General features: G+C 37.0%; 1 protein-coding gene across 1 annotated transcript in view; it reads right to left on the reverse strand.

Moving 5' to 3' along the window:
- Positions 1-22,485, reverse strand: part of LOC148944707 (uncharacterized) — a 117,698-nt gene that overhangs the window by 65,362 nt on the left and 29,851 nt on the right. The window contains exon 2 of the mRNA XM_089100083.1: positions 12,762-12,931. Coding sequence (XP_088956209.1) covers positions 12,762-12,931 — 170 coding nt within the window. The remainder of the gene's footprint in view (positions 1-12,761; positions 12,932-22,485) is intronic.

A 22,485-nucleotide genomic window follows, 5' to 3' on the forward strand; every position in this document is an offset into this window, starting at 1 on the left:
TGTGTGTAAGTTTTAGTGTGTGTGTGTCTAAGTTTTTGTGTGAATGTAATTTTTAGTGTGCATGTGTAAGTTTTTGTGTGTGTGTTGGTGTGTGAGTTTGTTTTTGTGTGTGTGTGTAAGTGTTTGCGTGTTTGTGTGTAAGTTTTCGTGTGTGTGTGTGTAAGTTTTCGTGTGTGTGTGTAAGTTTTTGTGTGTTTGTGTATGTTTTTGTGTGTGTGTGTAAGTTTTTGTGTGTCTTATATTTAGAGTTTGGATTTAATTTTTTTGTGTGTTTTTGTAATTTTGTGTGTGTGTGTCTGTGTGTGTGTGTGTTTGTTTTTTTGTGTCTAAGTTTTTTTGTGTGTGTGTGTGTAAGTTTGTGTTTGTGTGTGTGTATGTGTTTAAGTTTGTGTGTGTGTAAGTTTTTGAGTGTGTGTGTATGTTTTCGTGTGTGTGTGTGTATTTTTTGTGGGGGTGTGTGGGTATGTTTGTTATTGTGTTTGAGGGTCTGTTTTTTATTGAGTGTGTTAGTTTTTGCTTGGTTTTGTAAGTTTTTGTGTGTGTGTGTGTGTGTAAGTTTGTGTGTGTCGTAGCTTTTGTTGTTGTTATTTTTTTCGTGTGTGTGTAATTTTTAGTGTGTATGTTTATAATCTTTTTTGCGCATTTAAGTTTTAGTTTGCATGTGTAATTTTTTTTGTGTGTTTGTGTGTGTTTGTAAGTTTTTGTGTGTGTGTGTGTAAGTTTTGGAGTGTGTGTGTAAGTTTTCGTGTGTGTGTGTGTTTAAGTTTTTTTGTGTGTGTGTTATTTTTTGTGCGTTTGTGTATGTTTTTTTTTGTGTGTGTAATTTTTTTTGTGTCTTATCTATTGTGTGTTGGTTTTATTTTTTTGTGTGTTTTTGTCAGTTTGTGTGTGTGTGTGTGTGTGTTTGCGTGTGTGTGTAAGTTTTTGTGTGTGTAAGTTTTTTGTGTGTGTGTAAGTGTGTGTGTGTTTGTGTGTGTGTGTATGTTTTTGTGTGTGTTAGTTTTTGAGTGTGTGTGTAAGTTTTCGTGTTTGTGTGTGTAATTTATTTGTGTGTTTGTGTGTGTGTGTGTGTTTTGTGCGTGTGTGTGTGTGAGTTTTTGTGTATGTGTGTGTGTGTGTGTGTTAGTTTTTGTGTGTGTGTAATTTTTTGTGTGTGTTTGTGTGTTTTTTTTTGTTTTCTTGTGTTAGTTTTTTTGTATGTGTATGTGTGTGTGTGTGTAAGTTTTTGTGTGTGTTTAAGTTTTGGAGTGTGTGTGTGTGAGTTTTCGTGTGTGTGTGTGTGTGTAAGTTTTGTGTGTTTGTGTGTGTGTAATTTTTTGTGTGAATGTAATTTTTTTTTTTAATGTTTGTTTTAGTGTGATTGTGTTATTTTTTGTGTGTGTTTGTTTGTGTGTGTTTGTGTGTGTGTTTTTGTGTGTGTGTTTTTTTTGGTGTGTGTGTGTTATTTTTTGTGTGTGTGTGTGGGTGTGTAAGTTTTCGTTTGCATGTGTAAGTTTTTGTGTGTGTAAGTTTTGGCGTGTGTGTGTGTAAGTTTTCGTGTGTGTATGTGTAAGTTTTGTGAGTGTGTGTGTGTGTAAGTTTTTGTGCGTTTTTTTGTGATTTTTTTTTTGTTAATGTGTAATTTTTTTTTTTTTTTTTTTGTTTTTTTTTGTTTGTGTTTTTGTTTTTTTTTGGGTGTTTGTTTTTTTTTTTTTTTGTATTTTTTTTTGTGTTTGTTTTTGTTTTGTTGTTTTTTTTTGTGTTTTTGTGTGTGTGTGTGTGTGTGTGTGTGTAAGTTTTTGTGTGCATGTAAGTTTTTGTGTGCATGTAAGTTTTCGTGTGCTTCCCAAATCATGAGTTTCAGACAACACACTCCTATGAGTGGCTAAGAAATCTAGCTCAGAAAAGTCAAAAATAGCAAATTAACCATCCCGAATCATAGGTTTCAGTCAACACACACCTACGAATGGCAATGAAATCCTGCTCAGAAAAGTCAAAAAATATCAAACTAGTCATCCCAAACTATATGTTTCAGACAACAAACACCTATGAAAGGCTAAGAAATCCAACTCAGAAAAGTCAAAAGTAGCAATCCATCCACCCCAAATCATAGGTTTCAGACACTACACACCTATTAAAGACTAAGAAATCCAACTCAGAAAATACTGAAATAGCAACCCACACATCCCAAATCATAGGTTTCAGACACCTCACACCTACGAAAGACTAAGAAATCCGGTTATGAAAAGTCTGAAATAGCAAATTACACATCCCAAACTATTGGTTTCAGACAACATTCACCTACGAAATACTAGAAAACCTTAGCTCAGAAAAGCCTGAAATAGCAAACTACACATCCCAAATCATAATGTTCTGACAACACATACCTATGAAAGGCTAAGAAACCTAGCTCAGAAAAGTCGAAAATAGCAAACTACACATCCCAAATCATAGGTTTCAGACACTACACACCTATGAAAGACTAAGAAATCCAACTCAGAAAAGCCCGAAATAGTAATTTACATATCCCAAATCATAAGTTTCAGACAGCATTCACCTACGAAATACTAGAAAACCTTAGCTCAGAAAAGTCTGAAATAGCCAACTACTCATCCCAAACTCGAAGTTTGAGACAACAAACACCTATGAGTGACTAAGAATCCTAGCTCTGAAAAGTCCAAAAAGCAAACTACACCGCCCAAATCATAATTTTCTGAAAGGACACACATATGATAGGCTAAGAAATCTAGCTCAGAAAAGTCAAAAATAGCAAATTAACCATCCCAAATCATAGGTTTCAGTCAACACACACCTACGAATGGCTAAGAAATCCAGCTCAGAAAAGTCAAAAAAATAGCAATCCCACACATCCCAAATCATAGGTTTCAGACACCACACACCTACGAAAGACTAAGAAATCCGGTTATGAAAAGTCAGAAATAGCAAATTACATATCCCAAATCATAGGTTTCAGACACCACTCACCTATGAACGGCTAAGAAACCTAGCTCAGACAAGTCAAACAAAGCACACTAGTCATCCCACACTCTAGGTTTCAGACAACAAACACCTATGAAAGGCTAAGAAATCCAGCTCAGAAAAGTCAAAAGTAGCAATCCATCCATCCCAAATCATAGGTTTCATACAACACACGCCTATGAAAGACTAAGAAATCCAGCTCAGAAAAGTCAAAAATAGCAAACTATACATCCCAAATCATAGGTTTCTGACAACACACACCAACGAAAGACTAAGAAACCTAGCTCAGAAAAGTCAAAAATAGCAAACTATTCATCCCAAACTATTGGTTTCAGACAACATTCACCTACGAAATACTAGAAAACCTTAGCTCAGAAAAGTCTGAAATAGCAAACTATACATCCCAAATCATAATTTTCTGACAACGCATACCTATGAAAGACTAAGAAATCCAGCTCAGAAAAGTCGAAAATAGCAAACTACACATTCCAAATCATAGGTTTCACACACCACTCACCTATGAAAGACTAAGAAATCCAACTCAGAAAAGTCAAAAATAACAAACTACATATCCCAAATCATAAGTTTCACTCAACACACATCGACGAAAGTCTAAGAAACCTAGCTCAGAAAAGACTGAAATAGCAAACTACTCATCCCAAACTATTGGTTTCAGACAACATTCACCTAGGAAATACTAGGAAACCTTAGCTCAGAAAAGACTGAAGTAGCAAACTACACATCCCAAATCATAGTTTTCAGACAACCCCCAGCCCCGAACGCGGGGGGCGCGGGGTGTGCCTTGGAGGGGGGTGGGGTCCATGGAGGGGCGGGGGGCAGTGGGGAGCGGGGGGGGGCCTTGGGGGCCGGGAGGTGGGCCGTGGGGGGCCGGAGTTGTCAGTTGGGGGTCAGGGTGCGCCTTTGGGGAGCCGGGAGGGTCTTTGGGTGCCTGGGGGACATTTGGGGACCGGTGGAGGGCCTTTGGGACCCCGTGGGTCCTTTGGGAGCTCGATGTGCCTTTGGGGGGCCCGGGGATGGCATTTGGGGGTCTGGGTGGGCCTTTGGGGTGCCGGTGGCCCTTTGGGAGCTTGGGGGGCCTTTGAGTGTCCGGGGGGACAGTTGGGAGCCTGGGGGACATTTGGGGCCTGGGGATGGCATTTGGGGGTCTGGGTGGGCCTTTGGGGGACCGGTGGAGGGCCTTTGGGAGTTTGGGGGGCTTTGAGGACCGGGGGCTTCCTTCGGGGTTGGGGTAGGAGGATTGGAACCCTTTGGGGTTGGGTTAGAGGACCTCACAACACTGTTCAAATGAAACTTGTGTATTATAACGACCACACTCAAAACCTCCTCCAAAATCTCTTCAAAAATCTTCTTTTAAAATGTCTCTATCTGTTTCGCCGAAATAGTTCCATAACCTGTCTAAAACGGTTTCGCCCAAATAATCACTAAACGTAAATTCAGCGTGTTCCTTTGTTATTGGCATCTCTGTGCTAACGCATTTCAAATTAATAGGAAACCTTCTCGCGCGCTAAAACAATTCATCGCTAAGATGTTTTATGCCTAATTGTTTCCATGGCCTTTGGTTATTAATATCCTTTGGAGTTCGACCAAAAGAGTTGTTCCCGAGGCAAAGACATTAATGATATGGATCTATTCCTGGAGAAATGTTTCTAGGCGGAAATTTTTAAAGTCTGACAGATGATGTCATTGATTGATTGATCTGTCAAGAAGGGGAAAATAATTTGTTGTTTCTAAGGGGAATTATTGATTCACGATAGGTGAATTGAGGTCGACTGCACAGGTGTTCCACGGTCGATGTTGTTGTAAGTGCACGCTCTCAGCGAATGTCAAGGTCGGTGTTGTTGTTGTTGACACACTTTGATTACGCAATCAATTTCTCGGAAATTCACTTCCCCTTCGATTACGCAATCAAGTTCTCGGAAATTCACTTCCCCTTCGATTACACAATCAATTTCTCGGAAATTCACTTCCCCTTCGATTACGCAATCAAGTTCTCGGAAATTCACTTCCCCCTCGAGTCCTAGATCAATAACATTGTTCCCGTTAGAATTCAATGCGCATGTGCAACCTTCGCCCCGGAGTTATTACACATAGAAACATCAAATAAATCGACCTTGGAAAAAGAGGTCATTGACCCCATTACGTAATCATTCTCCCTAGGGAGGCTATGCCCGTATTTGGGGTGCAAAAAAGTTATAGGTGGCAGCAGGGGTGAGTGACACGAGTAACACCCCCTCCTCTACTAGCTTAGCCCCAAATTCTAAAGAAAGGAGGATTGACGTACACTTAAGTTTTGAAAAAAAAAAAAAAAAAAACACTGAGAACACGACAATGCTTGTTTTATATACAAGATAGACCATAGCTAAACAAATACAACACATCGCGTGTTTGATACCGAGACATTTCTCCACTGCTGTTCACAATTCCGCACAAATTTTTTTGTTGATTTGGAGAGGCACAAACACTGACAAACACAAGTTGTAACGCAATTTCTCAGGGGGAAAAGCCAAATTTTGTGTTTTTGTACACAGGAACTTGAAACGTTCACAATGGCGTTCTTAGACATACTGAATAACATATAGCATCTTTTATCAAGATTACACCCATTTTAGGAAGCATTTCCGCCCTTTTTCCGACATTACGCACATTTTTAGTAGAGAATGAATCCTGGCCAATAGTATACCACAATTAAGAGTGTGGGTGCCTCCCCCTAAAACCCCTGAAGTTATAGTAAAGAATGGTTATGTTCAGCCATGTTGAAGCGCTAGTCTAATATACAGGATTCGAGAATTAACAGCGAATGTAACATGGATAATTTGTCTGGAATAAGTTACAGGAAAAATAAATCGTATTTGGTTGTAAATCATAATTGTCATTCCTTCTGAAGCAGTAGCCTCATTGACTGCATTAAGATATATTCCCCCCCCCCCATCCAAACAAAAAGTATAGCGGGTCTTCATGCAAAATGTGCTTGGTACAATTATTCTGCATATATACTTAATACTTGGAAAAACAGTCATTGAAAAAAAACATTTAACACTTGGACAAAACACATAAATAAAACATTACATTTACTTTATACTTGGATTTTTTTTTTTTTTTTTTTTTTTTTTTTTTTTTTTTTTTTTTAGTTAACAAAGTTTCCAGACACCTCCCAATTCTTCTGTAATTTTTTAGTGGCCATATACCTAGAAAGAATTGTTTTCTGACTTCAAACTATCCAAATACTTTACTCCCCCCCCCCCCAATATGCAAAAAAATAGCCCAATTTATATATTTCCCATACATTATGTCACTTGTGTTTGTCTTGTCTCGCGCTAAGCTGGAAAAAAAAACTAACGAAGAAACCGGTTTTGTTCTCGAGTTTTATACAGCGTAAACTTGAGTGAGTTGTCCATAATACACAAGTACCAAAACTCCTCCCCCCTACGGAAAAAAATCAAATAAAATTCTCAAATTTGGAAAGCCTTCTTTTCCACGAGGGGGGGGGGTATTTTCCGGAGGGTAAAGTATTTGGACATTTTAAAGTCAGAAAACAATTATTTCTAAGTATATGGCCACTAAAAAATTACAGAAGAATAAGCAAGGTATCTGGGAATTTTGTTTTAACTAAAAAAAAAAAAAAAAAAATCCAAGTATAAAGTAAATGTAATGTTTTTTCATTGAAGTGTTTTTTCAAGTGTTACGTGTTTTTTTCAGAGACCTTTTTTCCAATTATTAAATAAAAAAAAAAACAAGTTTTTTAATCTGAAAGTAATGAGCGATATCAAAACATAAAACGAACAGAAATTACTCCGTATATATAAGGGGCTGTCCCCTCTTAAAAGCTTCACTCTTTTTGCTAAAGTTTTTTATTGTTTTTAAAAATAAATTTGTTATAAAGAGTCAAAATTTAGCGTAAAGAGCGAGGCGTTGAGGAGGGGACAGCCCCTTTCATATACGGAATAATTTCTGTTCGTTTTAAGTTTTAATGTCGCTCCTTACTTTCAGTTTAAAAAACTCGTTTTTTTTATTTAATTTCTGATCGTTTTTTAGTTAATGCAACTTTTTTTTTGGCTCACCATCATTGAATAAGTAAACAAAATTTGCATAAAAATTTTACTTTTCTTTTGCTAAATGTATGTCTCTAAATTTGGTTATGACGTAATTTACAAATTAACTTACGTAACTAACTTCTATATTCGTATATTTTTCTTCTGGCAAAAAATACAAAGTTGCAGATTTTTGCAGATATGAGCTTGAAACCAATGTAATAGGGTTTTCTGATACGCTGAATCTGACGGTGTGATTTTCATTAAAATTCTTTCACTTGTAGGGGATGTTTCCCCCCTCTTTAAAAAACCGGGTAAATTTTCTCAGGCTCGTAGCCTCTGATGAGTAATACTAAACTTAATAAAGTCTATATATTTAGAATCAGCATTATAAACCCATTCTTTTAATACATTTATTGACATCAAAATTCTGTTTTTAAAAGTTTAGATCACTATTGAGCCGTATCGCTTGTTTTTTTATTGTTTTTTTTTATTACGTATATGTTATTACGTATATGAGGGGGTTCTTCCCTTAGTCAATACCTCGCTCTTTACTTTAAAAGTTAAAAACAAATTTAATTCAAAAACCCCTGAATCCCAAAGGCCGTTTAATTAGAATAGATAGCTCTTTTGAAAGCACTAAAAAAAACTGTAGCGTAAAGAGCGAGGTATTGACTTGGGAGAGAACCCCCTCATATACGTTATAATTTCTGTTCGTTTTAAGTTCTAATGTTGCTTCTTATTTTCAGTTGAAAAAAAACTGGTTTTTTTTTAAATTTAATTTCTGATCGTTTTTTATATAATGCTTGGAAATCCGGCGCCCCCTTCATAGAAATGTACCCTACGCCAAAGGAACTACCTCCACGGAAAGATTCTCCCGAGTAACCCCCTCCTCCAGCCCCATCCTCCAGAAAAAAAAATCCTTCCTGAAAATGTCTGTATACTTCCCAATAACCAATAAATAATGCTGGCAAGTCCGGCGCCCCCTTCATGGCAATTTCCCTTCCCCCCTGGACAGATCCTCCAACATAACCCCCGACCCCCCCCTCACTACCAGAAAAAAAAACCCTCCTGAAAACTTCTGTATACTTCCCAATAACCAATACTACATGTTAACATTGGTTTAAGTTCATAAATTTTAGCCCTCCCCTTGGGAACTTTGGGGGATTAAGTCATCCTAAAAGACATATTTATAATATTTTCGACCATACTGAACAAAATGGCGATCTCAAAATTTTGATCGGATGACTTTGGGGAAAAAATGAGCGTGGGAGGGGGCCTAGGTGCCCTCCATTTTTTTTGGTCACTTAATAAGGGCACTAGAACTTTTAATTTTCGTTCTAATGAGCCCTCCCACGATATTCTAGGACCACTGGGTCGATACGATCACCCTTGGGAAAAAAAACAAAAAAAACAAAATAAACACGCATCCGTGATCTTTCTTCTGGCAAAGAATGGAAAATTCCACATTTTTGTAGATAGGAGCTTGAAACCTCTATAGTAGGGTTCTCTGATACGCTGAATATGATGGTGCGATTTTCATTAAGGTTCTATAACTTTTAGGGGGTCTTTCCCCCTATTTTTGAAAATCAGCCAAATTTTCTCAGGCGCGTAACTTCTGATGGGTAACACTAAACTTGATGAAAATTATATATTTGAAATCAGTATTGAAATCTGATTCTTTTGATGTATCTATTGGTATCAAAAACCCGTTTTCTAGAGTTTCGGTTACCATTGAGCCGGGTCGCTCCTTACTTACAGTTCGTTACCACGAAGTGTTTGATTAACTACTATTATTAGGTTAATATAGTGTTTTATTTAAGTATATTATGATGATCGCTGATCAAAGTTTATGTTATTTGTGCTTTTCGTTAATCTTGTTTTACTGTGTTTATCGCCGTATATTTGCCTTTAAAATACACTTATTTATCTATCTATCTAATATGCAGAATAATTGTACCAAACACATTTTGCACGCAGACCCACTATACCCCCCCCCCCCAATTGTGCAAATCTATAGCCCAAATTTATTTCTAAACTAACGAAAAAACTAACAGAAAAAACGATGTGTTCTCGAATTTTGCACAGCGTAAACTTGAGTGAGCGGCGCATAATACCCAAGTACCAAGATTCCTTCCCCTTATGGAAATTAAAAAAATAAAACTCAAATAAAATTCTCAAATTTGGAAAACCTTATTTTCCAGGGGGTGGTATTTTCCGGGAGGAATATTTTCCATGGGGGTATTTTCCGGAGGAGTAATTTCCACAGGGGGGGGGGGGGGGGGGGGTAATCGGCAGGGGGTTAAACGCCTTGAGCCATTTTAAGGATGGCGGTAAAAAGCCTATTTTAAGAATGGCGTTAAAAAGACAAGGTTAGGCAAGGGAAAAATAACTGAGCTTGACACTTGATAAAAAGAAGTGATAGAAAAAAAACGTGCAAGGTATTCACAGAATTAGACAAATAAGGTGGAATGATCACTTCAAAAGCAAATAATTACTTTTAAAAGATTTTATACTGAAATTTCAAAACATAATTTTTATTCTAATCAAATTTTGTCCAAAGCATTGGGTCATTAAGGAACATCAATTCACAAAAATATAGGAGGCGGCATATTATTCAAAATATAGGGGACGGGATGCTTCTTTTATTTTCCAAAGAAAATTTTAAAACAGAATTTTTCATTCAATTAAAATGCATAAATAAGCTACTTTTCAAAATCTATGGCAGGGGAAGACAGGCACTATCATTCCCCAATTGACCTGTGGTCACCTAACACACTAATCCTTGACAAGATACACAACAGATTTAGTGTACAAAGACAAAAACATGAGAGGAGGGTGAGTCATTTTTGCAACAATCATATTGACATGAAAATATTCACTTTGATGCCAAATAATCGATTTTCTTATGCATTTTTTCAGAGCTTCCCGGGCAATCTCAGACATAAATTCCCCCTCATCTCCCCCTAATAAAAAAAAAGCTTTTTATAAGGTTTCCATGCTTGTAGTAAAATATCATGTTTGTCAACCTGAAGTTCATTTAAGCTATATACATATTAAACTTATATTGATCGTCAACATTTGCTTCAGGACTTTATTTCATCTTCTTGGGGCCCAGATCCTTTTTGGCAATTGATGAAACTAAATACCACTAATTACTAATTACTACAATTCTAAAATTACCAAGTTACTTGAAAATAAAATCTTACACTATAAAATAAAAAAAAAAAACAATATAATAATAACAAAAGAATAAAATAAAAATAAATAATAAAATAATAGTAAATAATAAAAAACAGTCCTTAAGAAATTTTTTTTTAGATTTTACATGTGAAATTAATTTTTGGTCACAATAATTAATTGAAATGCTTGTGTAACCTGCGGTGAGGATTGTGAAAAAATAAAGACTAATGATGGTGATCTATCTCCATGATAGCGCTGAACTGGAATAGGGTAATTGAAGTTTTGCAGTAAAGTCAGACTTGGGTAAATTTGGAGTTATTTCCACTACTGAGCTAAGAATTAGGTGAAAATGCCATTCGATGCCTTCTTTTATGCTCTTTCTAAATATAATTTGGAAATTTTACTAAGCTTTCCTAAAATTTTACTTGGAATTCCATTTTAAGCCCTTTATGGACATCCTTTGCTCTCTATTTTGGCTATAGAAAAGGGCTAAAATATTGGTTAAAAACTTACTATTTGATTAAAATTCTATTTTGTTAAAGGAATATAATTCACAGACATTAATTCAATTGAACAAACAATTTATAAATCTTTTAAAAATTGCCGTGTTTACTTTAAACCGTTAGCTCACTCTTGTTTAAACCTGTTTACCTATAAAGTGAATTGAATGGGATGAAATCAAGAACCATAAGACCCGAGGGATATATATTTTCACCGTGGATAACTTTTGAGGCTCATAACTTTTGATGGGTAACGTGATAAATCTTACATATTTTGAATCAGCATAATAAGCGGATTCGTTTGATGTATCTATTGATATCCAAATTCCGTTTTTTATAGTTTTGGTTACTGTTGAGCCGAGTCGCTTCTAACTTACACTTCGTTACCACTAAATGTTTGATATAGTTAGGTACAACCTGAACCTTCACTGGTAGGTGATAAATGGGAATTTAAAAAAAAAGGGGGGGGGTAAAAATAGTATTAAAACTAAATGCGGTAACTACAAAACTAATACAGTAAACCATAGCCTCTTGGTTAGAAAGTTAAAGAAATATAAATTTCCCCCGTGGATTGTTAGTTGGATTGAGTTATATCTATCGGATAGGTCACAGGTGGTTATAGTTGGACCAAAAAGATCACGAGAGCGCCTAATAACTTGCACAATTCCACAGGGGGCAATTTTACGGCCACTCCTCTATCTCATTAATACCAAGGATATGGAAAATCTGATGAAGGATTGTTTGACAATATCATTCGCAGATGACACAGTTTTATCATTTCGAGCTTTAAGTGTTGAAACCAATTTTAAGACCATGGAGAGCGCGTTGAATGATCTAATAGTATATACGAGGAGCAGGGGCGGATCCACGATTTTTTTTAGCGGGGGGGGGGCACGAAATAGGTTGGTCCGATAACAAAATTTAGGGGGCGGGCAAAATAGGTTAATCCGATATACTTGCGTTAGGAGCAAGTTTAATTAACGCAAACTTTAGTTAATTAAGAGTCATATTATCATGTTTATCCAATGTCGTCATCTACATATTTTTTTTCTTATCTAAGATGTTTGTCACACGCAAAGAGCAGCTTTTTCTATAAAATAAGTTGGAGTGAAATTATGGAATAGCATTCCACGGGAAATAAAAGATTCTGGTAGCCTATTCCACCGGAAATAAAAACATCTTCTTTCTACTAGTACAAATGAAAAATGTTTTGAAGGATTCTCTTCTTTTTTTTTCTGTAATGACTTTTTTCAGTATTCTCTAGTGCCTTTTCAGTAGTGCCTTTTTTCAGTATTTATCAGTGCCTTTTTTTCCAGTATTATTTCTGATTCAAAGTTTAACACTTTATTGTTCTGTCAATAATCAGTGATATATTGAAATGAAAACTCGATCTTCTCCAGGGGCTACATTCAGGCCCAAGGAATCATTGATCAGCCCTTGAGTTGTGTTTTATTTGTTTGTTTATATTCAATAAAGTCAAAGTCTCAAATACATAATTGTGTGATTATTGAATTTGTGATAATGACATAAAATCAAGTTACTTAATAGGCAAATGTGAATTATGTCACAAAACTTGCTTTAATGTATGAGCTTTGAGATATTTTGCTTTATGTGCTCGCCATAAAAAATGCCAGGTGATATGGTGCCATTGGTAATATGGCCCAAATATCCCCGAAGAATCAACTTCTCAAAAGATACTTGTGTAATCCTATCTTGGCGAAAGATAAGTGGATTGCATCATCATGCATATGATGATGCAGTTTTTGCCAAAAATTTCGTTTTATTTTTTTTAGTTACTGAAATTACTTTCTCAGCGTTCTGCACCTGTGAAAGATTGAGGGATGGTGTCACACAGGGCCGTATCCAGGATATTTTTCGGGGGGAGAGGGTGTACAAAAAAAACTTGAAGAGACGCATCAAAAATTTGTTTATATTCATTTGTTTACGTGTTTACGAGTCAGACAAACATTCTCGTTTTTTTTAGGGGGGGGGGTTTAACTGAAAGGGCAAGAGTTTGTTCTTTACTATGAGAAAGTGCTCCTCACTTTGATTTCCACTCTTTTTCACTTACCTGCTCAGTAACCACTGTGACCATACTTGGCTTCAACTGTCGACCAAACTCACAACCAAACTTGATCGGATCAGATAACTGATAGAAGGGGTAGCCAGAATAGTCAAGGGAAAAAATTGTTCCTGCATTTAACTCCCACATGAGCCTTCTCTCAGACAAGTTCTTTGCACCTAAAAAGGGATAAGTATTACGAGTGATGGTATCATTATGATTACAAGAGCAACAGAACAAAAACATTAAGGTCTGAATTCAATCCAGGTAAAAAAAAAATTAGAGTCAAATTATTCTGTTATTTGCTGTTTTCTATATTGGTACTTGTATGATATACCCACTACCACTCAAGAAGTCAAGTTAGGTTAATCTTAATAAAATCTACCTAAGTATGATAAGAATATAATACTTTAGAAACACATTTGGCTACACATTTGCACATTAAGGGGGGGGGGGGGAAAGAACAGCGGATCTGCATGCAAAATGTGTTAGCTAAAATTATTCTGCATATCATTAAGTAAGAATTGTTTTCTGATTTCACACTCTCCAAACACTTTACCCCCACCCCATAATGCGCAAATATATAGTCCAAACCAAAGAAGGCATTAGACCTTCTTCTCGAAAAACTCCTTTTATCTACTTCTGATTTTCAATTCATCTTCTAGGTTTTCTAATTTTTAATTCATTTTCATCTTGTAATTCATGCACTGTCATAAACCCAGACTTCAATCTGGGTGGTCAGAAATTTTTTGATTCAGAAATACACGCTATCTCTTGATGAAATATCAACCTCTATGATTAACGAACTATAGGTCAATCCCTTAGAAAGTATTCATGTCATATTCTAGCTTACACCTAACTATTATCGTTGGATCAAGAGTATCACTTATTCTGAAGGAGAAATGAACTGTAGTTGATTTGTAAAGTACTTAGGAAATTTCAACAATGAAACCTTTAGCTTCAAGAAATATGTTGAGAATGTATTGTGGGTACTTTCACAGAACCCAGGCATCTATTAGTATTTTGTTTTAAATTACTTAATTAATAAGTATATTAATATTTATTAGTTTTTGAGACTAGTATTTATAAAATTTTCAGTGATAAGTTTTGAATTGCCGTATATTTTTATGCCTAATAAAACTCACTTTAGTCCCAGACTGTTCAAAGCCTTGAGGGATTAATGTTACGGATTTATCTTCAGATTTACAGATTAAAATTGTTTCATAAAATGAAACAATGTCCCCCTCTCCAAAAAAACGAACTTTACCATTATAATTGCTTTATCAAAAGTGGGTGAACAGTCTCTTAGAAAAATTAAAGAAGCATGTACCTTGTGACAGCGTAGTGAATGAAGCCAAGGTTCACGATTGATGACTCCTTGGTTCAATCTCGCGCGTCGCAAGGAATTGCAATTCTGCTCTTCACACGGCTAATTTTTTTCGTTTTGTTTAATTCATTTTCTAATATTTTTTTATATTTGGCTCAAGATGATTTTTGTTATGCAAATAAATAAGAAAAATTTTCTCCGCCACAACTTTAGTTTTTTTTTTCTCCACATTTGGACGAAGATGTGAGACTTAACTTTGCCCAAAAGGTGCAAGAACCTTGTATTTAAAAACAAAACAAGGGAAACTCTTATTTGCATGTATAATTGTGCATCAGCTGTTATGGAAGATACCCGTTGGTTTTTTGTGCAGGTGGGAAGAGTGTGCTTGAGCCTCAAATTTTATGCACAAATTTCCTAGCTCTCTATTTACTAATCCATAAATATGGAAGGAGGTTTTTGGGGGAAAGGGGTAAAGGTCATTCTCAAATCCTGCTTGCTGTCCGAGAATATTTATATGTTGTGCCTGTAATACGGATTCGGGGGATGATAGCGCCTATCTAATTGCAGTCGATATGTTTTGTGTGACTTAAAAGGCTGAGAAAATGAGACAGTATATACCACATCATATTATTGCATTTTTCAATGATTCAGCCCTATATTCTCTACTGCTCTTCATGAACGTAGGCAGAATCTCGTCTAGGGAGGGGGGGGGGGCGATTATGTGATGGAGGGGGAGACGAAGTTGTGTCGGTAATATCTATTGGTACTTTTCATTATTTTTATTTGAAATACCACGAGGTAGTGTCGTGTACAGGATTGCCCCTAGGTCAGTTCTTAAAGTGCTAAAATTGCCCAACTTTGGTTGCTACACAGCAATTTTCGGTGCTACAGCAAAAAAAAAATTAGCGCGTGTCACGGCTTACACCGCGACACGCGCAAGGTTCGTTTAAGTGTGCTAGGATTAGTTCTGGGTAAATATTTTAATCTTTTATTTCTGGTTATTCCAAACTTAGCGCCAATCTTTTGAAATAAACACTCGAGTAAAACCCCGTATTGAGCAGCAAAGAGCAATCCACTCTGCAGGTGCAGGAGGAAACCCAATTTTGTCTCTCAAGAAAACATACAAACAACCAATGCCATCCAGCGTACTCAGCTGGCACTAACATAAATTATGAGCAAATAGCCCACGCTAGATGCCAATAGCAGGCTTTAGTATAAATACAATTTATGCTAAAACATAATTTTTTTTTCCATAAAAACCTATAGAAAACACTACTTGTCTTTCAAAAACTTCTGTTTCAAGCTTCCATCTTTTTTTAATTTCAGAAAATTATGTATTAACTCTTGACTCTGACTGGACAATGTAGTGGATTTTATTTTATCAGGTAACGCGTCATGTTTCACGAGTAAATCTGCTAAAATTGCCCAACTTTGGGTGCTACACAGCAATTTTCGGTGCTACAGCAAAAAAAAAACATTTAGCGCGTGTCGCGGCTTACAACACGACACGCGTAAGGTCCGTTTAAGTGTAATTGGATTAGTTTTGGGCGAATATTTTAATCTTTTATTTCTGGTTATTTCAAACGTGGCACCAATCTTTTGAAACAAACACGGCAAAAAGACGGTCCTGGTTATATCAAAATTTGCGCCAATCCTTCGAAACAACTACGGCAAAAAGGTGGCCCGTGCTTTTGCCTTTTTTCAAAATCCCAAATGACATATGGTTAGATAACAGCTTCTTGCTCTAAGAATTCAATCCAAAAATTTAAAGTTAGGCGATATCAAATATCACAATTGAAAGTATTGGAACACTATAATATCGGACCAAAATTCAATATTGAATTTCGAAATGTAAATACAAATAGCACAAATAGCACAAACAGTACTAAAAGGAGTTCACAAACAATATTTGGGAACTCCTGTTTATTTCCAGGTTTTTCAACCATCTACCAGTGAGCATCCAACAGAAAAATTCTAACATACCAAAATTTCTCGTTAATATCTACTGTATATTTGAATTTCTAAGTGGGGGCAGCTGCCCCCCCCCTTCCCTACTACAATGCTGCCCTTTGGTGTGACTTAGAACATTCCCGTCTGTGGTTGATCGGATAAGGATACTTCAGAATAAAGCAATTCGAGAGCCATAAGGATAGGAGCACGTGATTCAGTATACCAACTCTATATTCAAAAGAAAATTTTAACTGCCGCTTGACTTGAAGATTTTTTACACCCTTTTATTAATGTATCAACATGCTAGAGGTCAATTTCCAAGTTGTTTTGGGAATATTTTTCAAATGAATTTAGATTTTCATTATCAAGACACTTGAGCAAAGAGTAAGTTATATAGGCCTACTCCATTAGTGGGAACGTCCTAGTCAAAACATTCCTTAGTGTACAGAGGTATAAGTTTGTGGAATGAGGTGGATAATGAAGTTAAGAATAGTGATAAATTATATGAAAAATATAGTTGTTAAATTGAAAAAAGTAAAACTTATAAATAAATTTAAAGCTATATTTTTTTTTTTAGTGTTAATGGTAGACTCCAGGAAGAGAATTAGAGAGAAATTTTCCAGGACCAGTTGAATACTAAACTTGAGAGTTTAAAATTTGACAATGTGGAAGATGGTTGAAATGATTTTAGGAAAATAATTTGTTAAGTTGCTGATGGCACCGTAGGGAAGAAAGTTAGGACTGCAGCTAAGAATTTTAGTTCAAAGGCATTATGTTTAAAAAAAAGAAGAAGGGGCTTATACAAGAATTATCTGAGTGATTGATCATATGACAACAAAACGAATGAAAACAAAGAGGAGAAAGTATTAAAACATGAACTAAGGAGGTGTGAAGTGGAGGCCATGGATAAAATTGCTAAAGACTTGGAAGGTGCAACCAGACGGCAAAACAGTAAAGTATTCTTCTGGCTTGTTAATAAATTGAGGGGGAATTGTCTATCCGGACTGGGCCCAGTTAAAGGTAGGAATGGGGCTACAATTAGCGATAAGGAAAGAATTAAAGGGAGATGGGCAGAATATTTTGAGAATTTGTTAAACCAAGATAGAGTTTCAGGAAAAGATATAGAGGAAAATGAAAAAGTTTGTGATACATTGGATGTGAGGCAGATTTGTTTTTCGAGGGGGAATCAGCGACGGTACTAAAGGGATTAAAAAATCATGAGGCTCTAGGTGCTGATAGGGTGGTAAATGAGTTTCTTAAATATGGTGGCTCTGATGTTAGAAATAAGTTACTGAAGATTATGAATATGATTTTTGAAAAAGGGGAAGAACATAACGATCTTAAGAAAACCTTAATTAAGCCACTTTATAAGAAAGGTGATAAAAGTGAATGTGGTAATTATCGAGGCATTAGTCTGGTCTCTGTAGGTAGCAAATTACTTAGTAATATGACACTTTTTAGACTGAGAGATGCCGTAGACAAAGTTTTAAGAGAAGAACAGTGCGGTTTTAGAAAAAATAGAGAATGTGTTGGCCTAATTTTCACTCCTGGTCTAATAATTGAAAAGTGCCTGAGTTTTCCAACACCTTTGGTCCTCAGTTTTAAAGATTATGAGCAAGTGTTCGATTCTGTTGATAGAAAGGCTTTCGCAAATGTTTTATCCTTGTATGGTATACCAGAGATGATTAGTCCTGTGTACGAGAATAACACTGCTGCGGTTAAGGTAGGAAATGAGGTTAGCCGCTGGTTTTGTGTTAAATCAGGAGTTAAGCAGGGTCGTGTTATATTCCCCTTCTTATGAATTATTTTTATGGACTTTGTCTTAAGGAGCGCAGGAAAGGCAATGGGAGACCACGGAATCAAATGGGGAGGACAAAGTCTCCTAGGCTTAGATTATGCGGATGATTTAAGCATCCTAGATGAAACTGTGAGCAAAATCAATGAACTTTTAGAGGTTTTGCGAATTCAGGGTGCTAGAATAGGTTTGAAAATGAATGTTAGGAAGACTAATTCACTAAGGCTAGGAATAAGTGAAGATGAAAAGGTGACATTGGGTAATAAAAAGATTGATCAGGTGGGTAGCTTCACTTACCTTGGTAGTATTATTAGCAAAGATGGTGGGAACAGTGAAGATGCTAGTAGAGATGGGGGTCCGACTCCCGTACTAACCACGTGGTTTATGGTCCTAATAAGGGCATAGCCTCCCTAGGGAGAATGATTGTGTAATGGGGTCAATGACCTCTTTTTCCAAGATCGATTTATTTGTTGTTTCTATGTGTAATAGCTCCGGGACGAAGGTTGCACATGCGCATTGAATTCTAACGGGAACAATGTTATTGATCTAGGCCTCTAGGGGGAAGTGAATTTCCGAGAACTTGATTGCGTAATCAAAATGTGTCAACAACAACAACAAAGACCTTGACATTCGCTGAGAGCGTGCACTTACAACAACAAAAACCCGGAATTTGGAACACCTGTGCTGTCGACCTCAATTCACCTATCGTGAATCAATAATTCCCCTTAGAAACAACAAATTAATTTCCCTTTCTTGACAGATCAATCAATCAATGACATCATCTGTCAGACTTTAAAAATTTTCGCCTAGAAACGATTCTCCAGGAATAGATCCAAATCATTAATGTCTTTGCCTCGTGAACAGTTCTACTGGTCGAACTCTAAAGGATATTAATAACCAAAGGCCATGGAAACAATTAGGCAAGAAGCATCTTAGCGATGAATTGTTTTAGCATGCGAAAAGGTTTCATATTAATTTGAAATGCGTTAGCGCAGAGATGCCAATAACAAAGGAACACGCTGAATTTGCGTTTAGGGATTATTTGGGCGAAACCGTTTTAGACAGGTTATGGAACTATTTCGGCGAAACGGTTAGAGACATTTTAAAAGATGATTTTAGGAAAGATTTTAGAAGAGAATTTAATGGTGAAACTCTGTGGTCGTTATAATACACAAGTTTCATTTGAACAGTGTTGTGAGGTCCTCTAACCCAACCCCAAAGGGTTCCAATCCTCCTACCCCAACCCCGAAGGAAGCCCCCGGTCCTCAAAAGCCCCCCAAGCTCCCAAAGGCCCTCCACCGGTCCCCAAATGTCCACCAGGCCCCCAACTGCCCCCCCGGACCCTCAAAGGCCCCCCAAGCTCCCAAAGGGCCACCGGCGCCCCCAAAGGCCCACCCAGACCCCCAAAGGCCATCCCCGGGCCCCCCCAAAGGCCCATCGAGCTCCCAAAGGACCAACGGGGTCCCAAAGGCCCTCCACCGGCCCCCAACAGCCCCAAATGCCCACCCCTGGTCCTCAAAGGTCCCCCGGGCTCTCAAAGGGCCACCGGCGCCCCAAAGGCCATCCACCGGTCCCCAAATGTCCCCCAGGCACCCAAAAGCCCACCCAGACCCCCAAATGCCATCCCCTGACCCCAACGCCCCGCCCCTAGTCCCCATAGGTCCCCCCGAGCTCCCCAAGGGCCCCCAGGCCTCAAGGGCCCCACAGACCCTCATAGGCTCTCCCCGAGCACCCGTCTTTCGTTGATGTGAGTTGTCTGAAACCGATGATTTGGGAGGTGTCGTTTGCTACTTAAGGCTTTTCTGAGCAGGATTTCTTAGCCATTCGTAGGTGTGTGTTGACTGAAACCAATAATTTGGGATGAGTAGTTTGATATTTCAGGCTTTTATGAGATAGGTTTCTTAGCCTTTCGTTGGTGTGTGTTGAGTGAAACTTATGATTTGGGATATGTAGTTTGCTTTTTGGACTTTTCTGAGTTGGATTTCATAGTCTTTCATAGGTGTGTGGTGTCTGAAACCTATGATTTGGGATGTGTAGTTTGCTATTTTCGACTTTTCTGAGCTGGATTTCTTAGCCTTTCATAGGTATGCGTTGTCAGAAAATTATGATTTGGGATGTATAGTTTGCTATTTCAGGCTTTTCTGAGCTAAGGTTTTCTAGTATTTCGTAGGTGAATGTTGTCTGAAACCAATAGTTTGGGATGAATAGTTTGCTATTTTTGACTTTTCTGAGCTAGGTTTCTTAGTCTTTCGTTGGTGTGTGTTGACTGAAACCGATGATTTGGGATATGTAGTTTGCTATTTTTGACTTTTCTGAGCTGGATTTCTTAGTCTTTCATAGGTGTGTGTTGTATGAAACCTATGATTTGGGATGTGTGGGTTGCTAATTTTGACTTTTCTGCTCATGATTTCTTAGCCTTTACTATTTTTGTGTTTTATGAAACCTATATTTTGTTATGTATATTTTGCTATTTTTGACTTTTCTTAGATAGGTTTCTTAGCCTTTCATAGGTGAGTATTGTCTGAAACATATAATTTGGGATATGTAATTTGCTATTTCCAACTTTTCATAACCGGATTTCTTAGTCTTTCGTAGGTGTGTGGTGTCTGAAACCTATGATTTGGGATGTGTGGGTTGCTATTTTTTGACTTTTCTGAGCTGGATTTCTTAGCCATTCGTAGGTGTGTGTTGACTGAAACCTATGATTTGGGATGGTTATTTTCTATTTTTGACTTTTCTGAGCTAGATTTCTTAGCCTATCATATGAGTGCCCTTTCAGAAAATTATGATTTGGGAGGTATAGTTTGCTTTTTGGACTTTTCAGAGCTAGGATTCTTAGTCACTAATAGGTGTTTGTTGTCTGAAGCTTCGAGTTTGGGATGAGTAGTTGTCTATTTCAGACTTTTCTGAGCTATGGTTTCTTAGTATTTCATAGGTGAATGCTGTCTGAAACTTATGATTTGGGATATGTAAATTACTATTTCGGGCTTTTCTGAGTTAGATTTCTTAGTCTTTCATAGGTGTGTAGTTTCAGAAACATATGATTTGGGATGTGTAGTTTGATATTTTCGACTTTTCTGAGCTGGATTTCTTAGCCTTTCATAGGTATGTGTTGTCAGAACATTATGATTTGGGATGTGTGGGTTGCTATTTCAGGCTTTTCTGAGCAGGATTTCTTAGCCATTCGTAGGTGTGTGTTGACTGAAACCTATGATTTGGGATGGTTAATTTCCTATTTTTGACTTTTCTGAGCTGGATTTCTTAGCCTTTCATAGGTGTGTCCTTTCAGAAAATTATGATTTGGGAGGTATAGTTTGCTTTTTGGACTTTTCATAGCTATGATTCTTAGTCACTCATAGGTGTTTGTTGTCTGAAACTTCGAGTTTGGGATGAGTAGTTGGCTATTTCAGACTTTTCTGAGCTAAGGTTAGTATTTCGTAGGTGAATGCTGTCTGAAACTTATGATTTGGGAGATGTAAATTACTATTTCGGGCTTTTCTGAGTTGGATTTCTTAGTCTTTCATAGGTGTGTGATGTCTGAAACCTATGATTTGGGATGTGTAGTTTTATATTTTCGACTTTTCTTAGCTAGGTTTCTTAGCCTTTCACAGGTAAGTGTTGTCAGAAAATTATGATTTGGGATGTGTAGTTTGCTATTTCAGGCTTTTATGAGCTAAGTTTTCGTAGACTTTCATATGTGTGTCCTTTAAGAAAATTAGAATTTGGGAGGTATAGTTTGCTTTTTGGACTTTTCAGAGCTAGGATTCTTATTCACTCATAGGTGTTTGTTGTCTGAAACTTCGAGTTTGGGATGAGTAGTTGGCTATTTCAGACTTTTCTGAGCTAAGGTTTCTTAGTATTTCGTAGGTGAATGCTGTCTGAAACTTATGATTTGGGATATGTAAATTACTATTTCGGGCTTTTCTGAGTTGGATTTCTTACTCTTTCATAGGTGTGTGATGTCTGAAACCTATGATTTGGGATGTGTAGTTTGCTATTTTCGACTTTTCTGAGCTAGGTTTCTTAGCCTTTCATAGGTATGTGTTGTCAGAAAATTATGATTTGGGATGTGTAGTTTGCTATTTCAGGCTTTTCTGAGCTATGGTTTTCTAGTATTTCTTAGGTGAATGTTGTCTGAAACCTATAGTTTGGGATGAGTAGTTTGCTATTTTTGACTTTTCTGAGCTAGTTTTCTTAGTCTTTCGTTGGTGTGTGTTGACTGAAACCTATGATTTGGGATACGTAGTTTGCTATTTTTGACTTTTCTGAGCTGGATTTATTAGCCTTTCATAGGTGTGTGTTGACTGAAACCTATGATTGGGATGAATGGTTTGCTATTTTTGTCTTTTCTGAGCTAGATTTCTTAGCCGTTCATAGGTGTGTGTTGTCTGAAACTTATGATTTGGGATGTGTAGTTTGCTATTTGAACTTTTCAGAGCTATGATTCTTAGTCCGTCATAGGCGTTTGTTGTCTGAAACTTCTAGTTTGGGATGAGTAGTTTCGCTATTTCAGGCTTTTCTGAGCTAAGGTTTCTTAGTCTTTCATAGGTGAATGATGTCTGAAACCTATGATTTTGGATATGTAAATTACTATTTCGGGCTTTTCTGAGTGGGATTTCTTAGTCTTTCATAGGTGTGTGTTGTCTGAAACCTATGATTTG

This window comes from Artemia sp. Qi Xiang Cuo, chromosome 14, assembly GCF_049724085.1.
Source record: "Artemia sp. Qi Xiang Cuo chromosome 14, ASM4972408v1, whole genome shotgun sequence".
NCBI lineage: Eukaryota > Metazoa > Arthropoda > Branchiopoda > Anostraca > Artemiidae > Artemia > Artemia sp. Qi Xiang Cuo.